The sequence below is a fragment of the Meleagris gallopavo genome, chromosome 2 (genome assembly GCF_000146605.3).
Source record: "Meleagris gallopavo isolate NT-WF06-2002-E0010 breed Aviagen turkey brand Nicholas breeding stock chromosome 2, Turkey_5.1, whole genome shotgun sequence".
Lineage (NCBI taxonomy): Eukaryota > Metazoa > Chordata > Aves > Galliformes > Phasianidae > Meleagris > Meleagris gallopavo.
In genome coordinates this window covers 47966969-47984037 of record NC_015012.2, presented here as the reverse complement: position 1 = coordinate 47984037, position 17069 = coordinate 47966969, and the positions used below count along the sequence as shown (strand labels likewise).

At 35.3% G+C, this 17069-nt stretch overlaps 1 protein-coding gene across 1 annotated transcript in view; it reads right to left on the bottom strand.

Moving 5' to 3' along the window:
* ESR1 (estrogen receptor 1) overlaps positions 1-17069 on the bottom strand; it is a 156750-nt gene that overhangs the window by 47673 nt on the left and 92008 nt on the right. Inside the window, 2 exon segments of the mRNA XM_010707191.3 lie at positions 79-414; positions 15540-15656. Coding sequence (XP_010705493.3) covers positions 79-414; positions 15540-15656 — 453 coding nt within the window.

The following is a 17069-nucleotide window of genomic DNA, read 5'->3' as shown; positions in this document are numbered from 1 at the left end:
ACTTGTATATGTTGAACATTTTTTTGGATTTTTTTTTCACATTGAACGTTATAGTTCACTGGGGCTTTCTTTCCTTACCTGGAACTCTCTTTGCCCAGTTGATCATATGCACTAATTCTCTGTCTGCAAGGTTGGTCAACAGGGTCATCATAGATGCTTCGTTGAATGGTCTATTGGGGTCATATTCAGAATAAACTATGGGTGGCTCAGCTTCCAGCAAGGCACTGACCATCTGTTCTGCTGTCAGAGACAAGGCTGGACTGTTCTTCTTGTTATGTTTAACCACTAGTGGACTTGTCCAAAGGGTGGGAGCTCGCAGCTCTGTAGAAGAAGCCTCTCCGTTCCTGGAATCCTGATCCTCTCTTTGACGTTTCTGTTTCATCATTCGCCCACCTCTGCGGTCTTTCCGGATTCCTAGAGACACACAAGAATATAATGAACTCCTTTCCTTGAATACAGGCATTACATAAATTCGGCCTCAGCCAATTAGGAGCTGCTGTTGATAGGACAGTAGAGTATTAACTCCTGGTTTACTTTGTCAAGGCTTCTTCCTATATGTGGAATCTTACATGAGTAGTTGGAGAGAAAAAGTATTTTAAAAAGTATAGTATCAGAAATAGACAGTAACTGGAAATAAGTAAATATTTTTTACAGCACAAACCTTAATGTCATGTTCTAACCTCTAGTATGTAACTGTTCAACAACTGATCAATAGTAACTTCATGACCTGAGCAGTCTACATGTATCATAGAAATAGCTCTCAAAAAAAAAGCTTTCCTCAAGCTTACCAATTCTAACTAAACACCAAGCTGTTACTGTGGAACATGTGATCTTCCTAGTCAGGTAAGAAACACCTAGAAAAGTTGCCACCATAAGATGGCCTTATACAGCAATAAAGATTGCTGTACAACCAAATAAACAGGAAGAAAAAGAAAAGGGAAGATAATTTCCACTTCAAATCTAGTGTGGGAGACCTACTGTCAAAAGTCAGTAACAACTGGAACAGAAATTATCTTTGTCATTACTGCACATTTCTGCAACATGCTTAGTACTGAATGACCCTGAACCTTTGGAAGTTATCGAGTCAGCCATAATAATTAGAACAACAATGCTAAGCCCTTACAGTAGAGTAAAATCTCCTTTGTAGAAAGGTTACAAGCAAATTGTAATGATAAAGCCCATGTGTACTCCAACCATAAATGGAGAATAAATGCTGGCTCTGAGTGGAGGAGACACAGGTATTTTGAGGCTGAGTTAAATACTTAAAATTGGTTAAAAGCAAGATGAGTATAAAATGAAGGCACAAGGAACTGAGCTGTGAAGAACAGACAGACAATGATGTATATACCAAGCCTGCAGTCATACCAAGGATTTCATTGCTCTTGGGTAGATAAAGCCTATCAGACCATCTGTGTGGGTAGTCCATATAGGGATCACTCTGCTCCCACAGTTTCCACAGTTCTAGCAGAAGGTCAGTAGAAGATAAAATCATTTTTTATAAGCATAGAAGGTAGGACACCCTTACTTTCTCTCCTTCACATTCTTGTAAAGAAAAGAGGTGAAGAAGCTGGCCCACCAGATTAGACACCTGCCACAGTATTTCCCTCCAAAAAAAACAACTTAAATTTCTGAAATTGAAAGAAAAATAAATTATCTGCAGTATCAGCTTCTTCCATGTGGAAAAAAGAACTTCAGCTACTAGGCCTCTCCAGATGTCTCTCAAAATGGCAGGAGGACTAGAAAGAGCCTTGGAGGTAGCAGTCTCCTTACTTCAATTTCTAATTTACTAATGCTGGATGGGCACAATGGTTATTCTGGAATTTCTGCATAATATACAGCTGTAGTCCCTGTTTACAATAAAAAGAATAAGAAGGATGGGACAAATTATTCAAGAAACTGAGAAGAAGGGAAAATTAAAACAAAACAAAACAAAAAAGGCTTTGAAATCTATTGGCCCTTAAAATAATGAATACATATCTTTCTGGTGGGTGGGGGAGAGAAAAGACAATCTTTGATCACCTTTTTTTCACACCACACAAAATATAATCTATTAGGTTTCCAATTTTCGTTTTTTTTTTTTTCCTTAAATCCAGTATTTCTTCATATAATTTCTTCCTCAGATTAATGGCTTTTAGATGCTATCAGCAGGTGTTCTCTCCCAATGATAAAGAAAGCATCTATAGATCAATATGCCTCTTTCTTTGAATATAGTGATATGCTCAATGAATTTGTGCTTGAAGATTAATTCTTTAAATCTAATTCTTTCAAGACCTAGCAGGCCTCCTGATTCTATTCTATAAATCTTTCCATATGCAGCAAGTTCCATAGATCTTTCATCACCCTTACTACTTAACCTCTCTACATTTTCCCATTAGTTAAACTGTTGTAAGCCAAAAGTCTGAAGTGCACCACTGTTCCCATTTTTCATCCAGTAATACCTACTACCACTAAACTATTTCTGTTTAGAAGATGAGGGGGAGATTCTTGCTACTAAGAAAAAAATGACTTATTTTGGAACAATGCCATCCTGGAGTTAGTCTCATTGATAGCTTGCTTCATCAGACTATTCTGTCAGTATGCATGGACAACTCAGTAATATGCATGCTCTTCTGCAACAAATATATTTGGTAGTATGCTTTATTTCACTGTAATGTTATTGAATTAAAATTACACTTTGAAACACAAGTAAATAATCATGTAATGAAAACCACATGGTTCATACACACTAAACATTTGCTAACTTTCCCACATTCCAAATTCTACAGCTGCTCATGCTGCAGTTTTCCTTTGAAGAGTTAAAAGTATTCTTGGATCCTCTACTGTGCAACATAAAAAAATTAGATGGTCTTAGAATAGATATAATTCAGAAACATTATCTTGGGGTTATAACAATACTATAAAAACATCAGATAAGTTAGTTTAGAAAGTAAACAGAACGCTAGAAGTTACCGAGAGGAAGAGAGAACAAAGCATCTTAATAAATCAGATTATATTAACCCATGAAGCACACCGCAATGAATGCTACATGTAGTTCTGTTCTTCCCATTTTAAAAATTCTCTAAAATATAAAACAACTGAAAAAGATCTAGTAAGTGAGATGTGTAAGATGATCTGAACAGTGAAATAAACTTGGTGTGAGAAACAGCTAAATTGACTAGGTCTGCTTGTCTTGCAAGTCAGGTACAAGACTACAGATTGGGAATAGCAAGATGAGTAAAATACCAACGCTCACTCTTCTTTAATTCAAGACAGTATCAAAGGAAAACACCCCACAGAATGTTCAGGACAGCCAACAAGAGGTTCTTTTTCACGTCATGCTGAAACAAAGCTGAACTTAGATGTCTAATGAATACATTAGACATTGGTATGTCTTTGAGAGGTACAGATCAAACTTGCGGGAGAGAAGAATCCACCAAAGGTTAATATAAACAAATATAGCACCTTTGGCTTAATTGTCTGTGCCATAGAATCTCTTTGTAGGAGTATTTTTGGTTTGTTTGCTTTTCACATTAAACTTATCCATACCTGCCTTGTTAAGTAAAACAAGGATGTGAAGAATGTTTAACTTAATAGAGGACATTTAGCAAATGTAAGCATGCTTAGCTGCTTACAAGTAAACCAGAATCTAAAGGACAGCAATAGTTTTAGTTCATCTGCACTGACTTCTTGTCACCCTGCAAAGAGTGATGCACTGAGTGAAGCTGAACATAACATTCTGAATTTGGAAGATATGCTCTGCCCAAACTTATTTTATGTTTTTATTTCAGGAATAATTTAAAAATAAATAAATAAATAAATAAATAAATAAATAAATAAATAAAGCCTTTATTATTTGCAATAAATGGGAAGGGATTTCATAAAACTCAGTAAACCTTTTTTTGACACTTAGACTGCAAAACCAGCTCATTTGACAAAGCTAACAAGCCAAGATATTTTTGTGTCATAGAATCATAGAATATATAGTTTCTCTATTTTCTAAGATTTGAGAATTTCACTTTGCAATTTTAACTATCTATTAGTACATTTTATTAATATACATCATGACCATATGCATCATTCACAGAAAATGATTTTCTATCTATTTCATTGCAGTTTTCATTACATGACACGTTACCTGGGGATACTATGTTCTAATTTGGAGCAGGATATAACTATTTTATAGAAAAATTGAAGAGGCAAAATGTAGTCACAGAAATTTTGAATCTAGCCAGTAACAACGTATCCTGTCTTGTGATGTGACAACAATGTTCCATCTGCAGCATTTTTCTCAGGCTTTTTTTCTCTCTCTTTTTTCTTTTTCTTTTTTCCCATTCAGTAAAGCTCAGTTAGTCATAAACTGTTTATCTTAGAAGAACGCACAACATGAAACTAAAATTTTTAAGTCACCGCCTTCTTTCCACTGCATTATCACTGTCTAGTCTGGCCATAAAAAATACATTCACTTCCAAAGCAATTTCTTTCCTTAACTCTCTCTCATAAATGTGCAAAAGTAAAACATACTCTGATCAATAGGAGGAGATAGCAGATTTTACTCCAGAGTTCCAGGTCCATACAGTGAGATGAGACAGTATTTTATTCTATAAACCTCTATAAAGTCTATCAGGAACAGGAGTTTCTATTTCCCCTTTTATAAAAGAAGAATTTTACTGACTAAAAACAGAGTAAAAAGATTTAAAATCATACCTTGAATAAGTAAGGAAATTAAAAGTAACACTTAGACCATTATTGGTAATCCTTAGACATCTCAGGATGGTATGCAGAAGTATCTTTGATACAATTTCAGTCTAAAACTGATACAGGGTCCATGTCCAGTTGATGAGCAGTGTATTCAAAGGAACATGCAGAAAAGAGCAGCCACAGCAGAGAAGCTACATGATCACATCAGTATTCAAAAAGGAAGAAATTCTAGATTTTTCTATGCCAGAAAAGTTTATATGGAGAATGGGGGAATCTGAAACCGAAACTGATGGTTGAAGAGATTAGAAATCGAAAGTCCAGTCTCAGGTATCTTCATACAGGACTTCTTTTCTAAAATGCTGCAGAGCAGCTCTGGAACTGTGCCCAGGCTTACACTAATATCATTGTTGTTGTCACTGATAGAAAGGCACAGAAGTAACAATCTGGCAAAGAATAACAGTGTGAACAAGCCAAAAGTGCCTTTATGGATGCAAACCTGAGTGTCACCAGAGCATAACTGGCTTTACAGTCATCTAAAAATTGTCTTAGGTGAAGGCATGCAAGGTAGCTATCTCAGGATACTTTTCTTTTTAGACAGACCTCATTATGCATTATCAAGTCAGTATTTTTTTAATGTTTCTTTAAGGCCTTAAAGAAGCTCCTCTAAAGCTGCTGTATATTAGTAGATGTCAGGAATATAATTACAGTCTTGATAAATTTATAAAGGATGGAGACTTGCTTTAGCTATGACTACAGTGTAGGTCCTAATGATGTAACACATCTCAGAATTATGGTCTTTCCAAAGAGATTTTTTAAAGCTTTGATATTTAGGGGGTTTAGTTTTGTTTTGTTTTTCCACTTGGTTCTCTTGGCAGAAACATTGTTTGGTCACAGGAAATAACACCATTTTCCAAATTCAAATTTTACAGGCTTGAAAAATTTCTTCTTTTGAATTTGGTTCATATAATTATCCTATTGTTTATTTCCTAACCATTTATTTTAGGATATCAAACAGAAATGTAAATTGTGCTGAAAATACAGGTGGGCTGACAATTACTTCTAATCACAGAATTATACAATCATCAAATGGTTTGATTTAGAAGGGACCTTAAAGATCACCTAATTCTGACCACCGCTGCTATGAGCAGAAACATCTGCTAGATCACACTGCTCAAACCCCATCAAGCCTGGCCTTGAACACTTCTGGCATGGGACATTCATAGCTTCTCTGAGTAATCTGCTCTTGTGCCTTTTTATGCTCACAGTGAAGAATTTCACAGTAATGTCTAATCTAAATCTACTCTCTTTTAGTTTAAAATCAGTACACTTTGTTCTATGACTATACTCCCCAATAAAGAGTCATTCTACAGCTTTCTTGAAGGCCCCCACTAGATAATGCAAAGCCTCTTATAAGTTCTTCCAGAACCGTCTCCAAGCTGAACAACCCCAGCTCCCTCAACTTTTCTTCATAAAAGAGGTGCCCCAGCCCTCTGATCATCTTCCTGACTCTCTAGATTCATTTCAACAGGTCCACCTTACACTGGGGGCCTCAGAGCCAAACACAGGAACCTAGGTGGGATCTCACAAGAGTGGAGTTAAAGAGAATTACTTTCTTTGACTTGCTGGCCACACTTCTTTAATGCAGCCAAGGACAGAGTTGGCTGTCTGGGCTGCAAGTGCACATGGACAACTCATGTTTAGTTTTTCATTCATCAACATCCCCAAGTCTTTCTCCATAGGGCTGCTCTCTATTAACTCATTCCTTAGTCTGGTTTTATGCTTAGGACTGCCCTGATTGATGTGCAGTACCAGTACTTGACCTTCCTGGACTTCCTGAGATTTGTCATTTACAAACTTGCTGAGTGTGTCCAGCACCCCACTGTTCATGTTGAAGACAAAGATGATAAATAATGCTGGTAGTAGTATCACCAAAGTATCACGACTTGTCACTGGTAGATGCAGATTGTAGACCACAACTCTTCTAATGAGACCATTGAGCCAATTCCTTATCCACTCAGTAAGTAGTCCATCCATCAAATGCTTTGAACAATTCCAGCTAGATTACGTCAGCAGCTCTTCTCTAACCCCCCAGTGCAATAACTCCATCAAGAGAATGAGAAACACTAACTGAAATAATTTAAAAACATCAAATAAAATTAATTATCTAATCATGAACACCTGCCTCAAGTGACTGTGCTTAATAGCCAGGCTTATGACAAGGATATCAGTTTCTGACAGTGATATCAATAAACAAAATTTTCGAATTTGGTCTATCCACCATGATATTGGAACTTTTTCTGCTCCTGAATGGTTGATGAATGCTGTATATTTGTTTATGTGTTATTCAGAAGAGATGGCTGTGAAAATGAATGAAGAGCACAGCCTGGATTTTACAGTTTAGGGAGAGGTATGAACTATAGTTCCCTGTGTGAAATTTGTAACCACAAGCCCTGATAGCATTTTCAAATTCTGTTAAACTTGACATGAGACAGGAACTACATATTTTGAAAGGTTATTAACTTTGCTGGAGGTTCTTAAGTACTTGCTCCCCTAGTAGAACTGCCTCTGTCTCTTATAAAAACAACATATGGTAAGAGAAAAAGAAATGTATTTTTTTGTTTTTCTTTTTGATCCTTAAGAATATTTCTTTTTTTCTTTTTTTTTTTTTCTCAACTGAAACAAACCAACATTTAATAGCCTGCCTTTAGAAAAATACTACCGGGTCTTTTTAGGAACTCTGAAGCTCTTAGTCTTTAATCACTGTACTCCATGTACCATTTACAACAGTGGCAGTGGTGTATATGCTGAGGACTCTGATAATTTCCTAAATGCCTCTAATTAGATATTACCAAATCCATAAGAGAATAATATCCATAAGAGAATGCCTAGTGGTGATACTTTAGTGATATCATATTTTTGCAATTCAACATATATGTGTTGTATAAACTATAGCAGACTTTAAGTTTCTGCAGTACTAGTTTTGTCCCTAGTTTTTGTCCCTGTGTCATCCATCCTATCTCCTGAGCCTGTCAGCTTAGACAGGGTTGTATCCTTGGCTTTTCCAGTACAGTGAGGGAAGGGGCCAGAAGCAAAACAGTTAAAAAACTCTCTGACATTCTTGATAATTGGTTATATCCTTGCTATTTAATAATTGAAAGCATCAACATGGAATTTTTTTCCATAAAACTGCACAGATTTTCTTGCAGAATCTGAGATATCTCTAAAATGTTACTGAATGTAACTGATCCTAAATTCAACTAGAATTTAGATTATGCAACATTTTTCTGTAAAGTACCACAAGATGGTGGTATGGAAGTTAAAATCATTGTTGATATATGCCATGGAGTATTAATATTTCTCATCAGACGAATTTTTATAGGGCCTGATCAACAGGGTGACAGACACAAAAATAATAAGAGGAGGAGAATGGCAGTGTCTGATTAAATTAGCAGAAAATTGGCAAATGACATGTCTTTCCAGTTGCTAATATTGGAAGAAATACAAATTATTTTGGATATGATGTTTATAATTAAGCCATTCATTTATTTGTTTAATACACAGAGACAGTTTTTGAGTGTGATGATTTCATTCATTTAAAGAAATTGAACTATTGCAACTCCACCATCAAGCTGTAGTTGGACCTAGTCACTGAACATCATATTCTTCCAAAGCAATAGTTTTTTGCCAATCTATATTGGCAGGCAAATATTGCTCTGAGAATAGGCTTAGACAGGCTCTTAAATTTTTGTTTCTACTACAATGAGCTAAGCAGAATCTGGTATACCTCAATATTTGTTTTTCCTCTACTGTAATGACAATTCACTGACACCAAAATTTTAAAAGGCCTTCACCAATGTAGTTCCTCTGTTTTGTCATTAAATTCTGTTGGACAAGGGTAATATCAGATGATAGCACATCATCTAGTACATGAAAAAAAAAAAAAAAAAGAAAAAACTGGCATAATGACTGGTTACCAACATATCAAATCAAGCTTTGATGGCCTAGGTTAGATAATCAAAAGTAAAAATCAAGGGACTTGGTGATCCTAATGGGTACCTTCCAACTCAGGATATTCTGTGATTCTATCACAGAATTTTGATTTTTTGTTTGTTTCAAAAATGGTTCTCAATCATTTACAGACAATAACTTTTTCTCTACAATCAGTGCTGCCACTGTTAAAATAGAGAAATAAGGAGAGAGAGGTAGCAGTACAGAGCCCACTATTCCACCAGTTTGCTCATAGAACCATTTCAGTTGGTAGGAACCCTTCAAGGTCCAACTCCACGTCATTGAAAAGAGACATCCGTAGCTAGATCAGGTTGCTCAGAGACTGTTCCACCTTGACCTTGTTCAGTGATCAAGTCACTTTAAGCGTCACATTGCCCCAGTGTCCCATCAGCTATAATCATAGAAGTAGCCATAAAACCATAAGATCATAAAAGTGGTCTTTCATGTAAAGCTTTTGAAGACCTGGTGACCAAAAATGCTGATAGCAATCAGATAAATGTAATTTATGGTCTCTAATGACTATTAATAATTCACAGCTTGAGAACTAATGATCTGCTAATTAGAGATAAAGGTGCGAGACATGCTACTTCCTAACATGTATTTTGGCATTTTTTCTTCATAGCACATTTTAAAGAGTGCTAGAGGAGATGCACAAGAGAAGCAACAGAAGTTCAATTAATCCATCATTCAACTGAATCAATTTCAGTGCTGACACTCCTGCACAAATCATACTAAATTTTGGCTAGAACAAGAATGGCAGCAGCCTCATTTCTATGTAGTCTTTACAGTGAATCTATAAACATTCCAGGGTTCACAGTGAATCCTTTAGAAGAACCAGACATTAGTCATGATTGATGAGTAGTGTCCCCCAAGGGTCAGTATTGGGTCCAATACTCTTTAATATCTTCATCAATGGCACTGACAATAGGGTCGAGTGCACCTTCAGCAAGTTTGCTGATGACACCAAGCTGTGGGGTGAGGTCAGCACACCAGAGGGACAGGATGCCATCCAGAGGGATCTGGACAGGCTTGAGCAGTGGGCCCAGGTGAACCTCATGAGGTTCAACCAACCCAAATGCAAGATCTTGTACATGGTCAAGGCAACCTGCATTACCAATACAAGTTGGAGGACAAAAGGATTAAGTGCAGCTCTGCTGAAAAACACCTCAGGTACCAGTGAATGGGTAGCTAGTGGATAGCTATGGAGTATAAACAAGCATGAAACAGGTTGTCAGACGGGGCTGTAAAATCTCAGCCTTTGGAGATTTTCATGACCTAGCTGGAAAAAATCTTAAGCAATTTAGTCTGAATGCAATGTTTAACCTGCTTTGAGCAGACAAAGATCCCTCCTGGTATTTCTTCTAGCTTGGAATGAGAAGATAAGGCATATTTGCAAAAGTGTTCATGTTTCACTAAAAAGCCAGGTTTAAACTTCATCTTTTGTTCCAAGAGACTGTTCTAAACTCACAAAACTTTTTCTCAAATGCTGCTTGAGTACATGCTTGCAGTCGATCAACTACATATTAAAAATGTACATTTTCTCATACATTTATCAGACCCCACCTACGCAGTTATTTGGTCAAGTACAGAACAGCATGTCCAATAAATATCAAAAAGGTTCTCTTTGGACAAATGAAAATAGTTTCACATTGTTAAGCCATTTGCCTTCATTCATGAATTTCTATTTTTGATACAGTATTTCATTAGAAGATAAACACACAGAAAACCAGAAAGCCTGTAAACATTCCAGTGGTTGCATCAGACATAGATTACCTCTGCTCTTGAGAATGATTGTATTAACTTTCTAGCCTTTTCTATACGTTTTATTTCTCTACTGGGGGAAGAGGAAGGCTTTTAACAAGAGCAAATATAGTATTCAGTAAGAAAGCATAGCTCTTTCCATTTAAAGACAAAAAAAAAGAGTAAGGTTCTTCTCTGAGCATATGGTAAATTTGCCAAGTGCTTTTTATTTTCTCTGTAAAAATTTGTTTTGATCTTACATACTACTGTCACTCTGAATTTCTCCAGACTGAATTCCCATATCATTACAGGTAGGTAACAAGTTCAAGAGAACGTAAGAGAAAACCTGAAAATAGGAATGTGTTATTCTTTCCAGAGACTAGAAGTAAATGTTTTTTAAAAGTATCTGGCTTGTAGTTATGGCAGATTGGTACATCAAACCAATTTTTCTTCCCTGGGCTGCACTACACCAATCTCTGAAAGCTTCCCAGATAATCTCTGGGAGGAGCACTGCAGTACATAGGTTTCAACTACACAGTAATTTCATAGTTCTCGGAAGTGACACTCCCAAACTCAGAATCTTCTCTCTACAACATTGAATTCAGGCTATTCAAAGATAATAAACACCCCAGATTGTATCTATGATCACCAGATAGATCAAGCACATGAGCTCTCAAATCCTCAATCACTACATTTCATGACTCAAGATTGGAAAGACATCAGTGAGCTGATAAATTATGCAGGTCTCAGAGTGGCTAAAATATCTTACCAAGGAAATAACTGATTTATCATTCTGGATATAAATTTAAAGTGGTTAATTTTGATTTCATTAGCACCAAGTTGCTCTGATTCAACAGGATACTTGATGTTAAGTCTGCGGTCATATATAATACAAATGGAACAACATAGCATTCTTACAGCCAGAACTCCACATCCATTTATCAAAATGTATACAAAATATTTAATTGATTAATTAAAATATTTTTCTTATTTTATTAAAAATAAAAAGAAATTAAAATAAAATGGTTTTGATTTCCAAGAATGGGACTATTTGAAGTCAAGTCATTAAACAGAGGAGAAATGGAGATGTATATTGGAGCAGAGATGACCTGAACAATATACACAGTTGAAGCTTCAGGACTGCAACTACTGTAAGAACTCCATTTGGAGTCTGGGACTGTGTTACAGGAACCCCACACTGTGAAATATTAAGCTAGCATACAGCTCTCCAAAACAGAACAAAAACAGTCTTCATAAATATCATAAGAAAAAAGCAATGCTATTCCCTCTTGATATCAACCAGAAGAAGCACATGATAAGGAGATCATTCTGTGAGAACACTTTATCCTCACATACAAACATGAAAGTGCATGGTCTAAGTCATAGCATTTGATTTTAAAGTCTTATTCAGAAAAAGCTTGGACAAAATCTAGCAGCTATAATCCCTGCCTCAGATGCTAACTGCATCAGCAGAGAATCTATGAGTCTAATTGTATTTCCAAACAACACAATAATTGATGTAGAAAGAAACACAAACATTTAGGAGAGAAAGGAAAAAAGCTCTGCAGTACTGGAAGAAGCTTTTGAAAGACTAAAGAAAAGCTGGGTGAAAAAATTATTTTTCCACACAATCTCATAAATAAATGTTACTACAGTTGATTTCAAGAGCCACTTAAAGCCTCCACTTTTTGAAAGAATGCTTAAAGATATTTCAATGGTGTCTACTCTATCAAAAAGAAAATACATTAACTTCTTAAATACTGTATTTAATTAAGTAACTTTCCTGAAGTAATACCTCAGAAACCACAGTTAAATAACTTATGTTTAACCAGGAAAAACTAAAGAATAATTTGCCTAGTTCTCCTCATAGTTATTGTTATTCAGTAATATCAGCCATTGCTCAGAAGTTAAACTATAGATGAACACACGATGTAGTAAGAAATCTCAGCTAAGAAGAAATCTCAGAGAAGAAGGAAAACTGAGATTCATTCAGAGAAAAGAAAGGCTACAGAAGTATTCAATATTCAACTGTGTCTAAAAGCTGTAAACCATAGCAAAAACCATGTAACTAGCAATTGTAGAGGTAAATATAAAAGTGAGATATTACACACGTTTTTTTTTTTCAAATGCATGATCCAACTAATCCTTTTCAACAAGACAAATTCTTTCATACAAACAAAATAAGATTATTTCAATTTAAAAATTCTATCAAGATAACTAATTTTTTTAAGGAATGCTGTGTAATTCAGAAATGTTTAAAGAAAGAATTGCAAGAGATCTTTCACAACATAAAAGCTTGAGAAAACTCCCGTGGGAAAACAAAGCAAAACAACAACAAAAAAAACATTAAAAGTTAACAGTTTAGAAGTTAACCAGATGGCATACTAAAAATAAGCACTTAAATTCTATCTTTATGTGAGAGGAATACGACAATTACCAAGAACTATCTGGAGGTAAGAATTTCTGTCTCCTGCAGCAGAATCCTGAATGCTTTACTTTATCCTGCAAAAACTTTACCTGTCTTGAATATTTCATCTGCAGGCATGCCAAATCTGTATCTGGTAACAAGGATTTCAAAAATTTTTTGCAGGCTTCATAAAATACATATTCTTAAACTCTCACTTATGAACCAGTGGTGAACATCAGTGCATTATCAGTGGTCCAATAGGAGCAGGAAAAATTTATATATCTACTCTCCTTGTTTGCAACATGCAAGTTTAGTTACTTGCTTTTATGTTTATCTCTTTGTTTGTTTTGTTGGGTTTTTTTGTTTGATAGAAATCTTATATTACTGTAAAAGGAAAGGATAAAGATGAAGTCTATAATACTTTACTAAATTGACCACTGTAAAAATCATAAACTTCAGCTATTTCAGAAAGAAAACTTTGAAAAAATAGCAGTCTTTTTTATGAGATTGAAAACAAATATATATAGAACAGTCAAAAACATTACAATCCATATCTCACAGAACAGACAGGAAAAACATCAGACTGGTAGAGCAGGTCATTAATTAAATACGTACAAGCATAAATGGATGGAAACATGCCAAATGAAAGACATAATAGAATCATCATAAAATAATGATGTATCTTAACATACTTTAATGATTTATCTGGAATAGGCTCTGTGGTAAATTTACGCATTACATTTTCTTATACTAGTTTGCCTCGTCTGAAATCCTAATTTCTCCAAACCGAAGCTGTCATATTGATTGCATAAATTTGACTATTAAAAGTAATCACTAAGATATAAGAAAGAAACAAAAGCTACAGGTACACAACTTTATGAAAAAAAAAATAGCTACTGTCAAGGATTAAAATTTAAAAAAAAGATTTAACATCTTCCAAATGCCTACATCACAACACAGAGAATAATAAAATCAGTCTCAGCTCCTGTCTAATTCTTGATTTGAGAAAAATGCACATACAGCATCAAAGGACAGCAGCACCTTTACTTTTTCCCCTTTAATTTTTCTCCCAGGATTCCCAAACCTGTCTTAGCCAACTGCACTGACTGTATTTATAAACTGCTATGTGATCTGTGAACTATAGACATGAAGAGGTTTCTCTTGCTCCCACATGGTTTGTTCATCGTGGAATAAGTAAACATTAGGTATGCCAGAAAAAAAAAAAGAAGGACCAATCTCTAATTTAACAATTAGTTTCTTCCTCACGTAAAATGTGTTCTATTCCTTTCTCTTCTGAACGCTTACTGCTTTGCAAACTTTTTGCATTAAAATAGGTTTCGATAAAGCCAGTGAATATTCCTCATTAATAAAAGCAATCTGAATTTTTAATAGTCTATTATAAGGTTTTCTTCTGATTTAGAGCAAATGTTTTACATTATTTCCTATTCATCTGAAATATTGATTCTTAGGACTTGACTTCTCTCTGCTTTTGACAAATATTGTCAGTTGTCAAATTGTAAATATTGCAGCTGAGGGAACTGGGATTGTTTAGGCTGGTGAAAATGAGGTTCAGTGGAGACCTTATTGCCCTCTACAACTCCCTCGAGGGAAACTGTGGGAAGTTGGGAGTCAGCCTCTTCTCCTAGATAACTAAGAGGGACAAAAGGGAGCAGCCTGAAGTTACACCAGGAGAGGTTCAGACTGGATATTAGGACGATCTCCAAAAGAGTGGTGAGGCAATGGAAAAGGGTGCCCAGGGAGGTAGTTGAGTCACCATCCCTGGAGGTGTTTAAGGAAAGGGTAGATGTAATACTTGGGGACATGGTAATCAATATTGGAAGTAGGTGGACAGTTGAACTAGATGATCTCAGAGGTCTTTTCCAACCTTAATGATTCTATGAAATACACACTAGTTACAGTATTACATACATACGTAGGGAGAAAAGCAAGTATCATGATGGATCCAAAAATATGTTACAAAAAGAACTCTTCCATCTAGGAACACACTATGGCAATTATTCTGTACTGTTAGTTATTTCTAATTTTGCCTCCAAAACTTTATGACTGAATACATGTATAAAATAATTCAGCTATATGCCACTTCAGATGAGGCATTCAGTGACTAATTCTTCCTCTCTGACATCATTACTACGTACCTATCTTCCAATGAATTGGCATCCAGTCCAGTTTGCATTAAATAAGCGAGCTTTTCAGTTTTGTTGAAATTAATTCACATCAACAGTATGTGGATAGTACTCGAATAAAGGAACTAACTTTTCTTTCCAGAGCTAAATGAATAAGTATTGGATTCTGTTTTGTTATTGTTGCTGTTTTTCAACAAATAGGGACTGATCTGGATTACCAGTGCTTTTCACACTGAACTGCAAAATGCTACAAAATCTTGAATTAAGTTTCATTCATCAAAATTTGGCTTCTACGAACAGAGACCCAAAAATTATGCATTAAAAATATTAACAGAAGAATAATAGGTCCATCAAAGTCCAAATTTTTATGTAAATTTGGCTGAAAATAAAAACATAGGATTTGAGATGCTTTTATTTTTTATTTAAATGTTCTTTGATTTAATACACTTCAGCCCAGAAAAAATATATATTCCTGCTTAGGAACTGTATCGTCTGTCCAATTAAGTTAAAAGACAGGAAGGCAGACACCAATGCTGAGGATTTGTTGACTGCAATGTACATACCACCTTTCATCATTCCCACTTCATAGCATTTTCTTAGTCGGCAGGCCTGGCAACTCTTTCTTCTGTTCTTGTCAATAGTACACTGGTTAGTGGCAGGACACATGTAGTCATTGTGCCCTGGAAAACCAGAGGGAAAATAAGGACAAAGTTACACATGATGGTAAACAACAGGCACTCCAAGTTGCCTATAATGTTTTATTGTATGTTTCACTGAGTATTTAGTACAGCATTTAACATCTCAGGAAAAATACTGTCATTATCTATCAGAAAGATGTTAATAATGCTAAAAATTCACAGCACACATTTATACAAGTACTTCAAAATATTAAGAATATTATCATAAAAATGAAAACATCTATAAAATAATTTAAAAAAATTAACAATCAGAGCAGCCACAAAAGGGAACAGACAAATATGAATAAGTCACTTGAATTTCTCGTGATTAGTAAGAGAAATGTCATGCGATCTGTGTGTTCCTTGTGCTGCTGAAGCATCAAGTGATTATAGGTTTATAGAATGAAAAAGACCTCTCCACAGAGCTTTTTTAGACATTTACCACAACTTGGGACAGTTTAGAAAAGAAATACAAAATAAAATAGAAGCAAAAAATATTAATTTAATTGTACATCAGGGATAAGTCAATCCCTAACTCCAATCCCTAATTGATACATGCAAAAACACTTTTTTTCATGACAAATTCTTCTATTACCATCTGGTGCAATTAAGTTTGACACCAACACCTTGTCTTTCAGAGCTCCATCTCCTCCTTTATTTTGCCCTGTGCCTCAATTCTTTCTACAAAGTTTTTAGCATACCATAATTTGTTAATGCCAACAAACTCTTTCCCTTCCTTTTTCCCTTAAAAATAAGTATCAAGTATATTCTCAAGCCTGCTATCAAATTATTTTCCAGCCATAGGCAAAGTTCAGCAAGGATAAGGAGACTGGAGCTTGGTATTCATCTAAATGCAACTAAGGTACAGCACAAAACGAAACAACTTTACTTCAGAACTGTTTGTTCTTTCTTTCAGGTCAAGCGATCTGCTTGAGGTAGAGTAGGGTAGAGGTTTGACAGCGGCCTTGGTCTCATCAAATCATCTATCCTTGACTACAAATTAGAAAATAGAGTAAAAATGACTATCGGATTACACCAGGAACATCTGTTCTCTAATGCTACAAAAATAGGATCCCATCAAAATAAGCAGCTGAATGGTAAACTTGTTACTATAGACCGCTGACTATATACTGCCTCAAATAGACAAAATTATTATTTACTAACTCTACATATGTATATATATTCTCCTGGATTGAGGTAAAGAGGGAGAACAGAAATGCAACTCAGCCTCAGCATGAAAGAGTATTTTAATTTTCATTTCCTTGAGTATGATACAGGCTGTTCTATGTCTACTTCAAGGCATTTCACATGTAGGAAAAAAAAATCAAGAAAGAAGGAAAATAGCCTCAACCATGTAAAATATAATATATACAGGGGAAAAAGGAGGAAAAAAAAAAGTTAAAGTTAAAGCTCTTT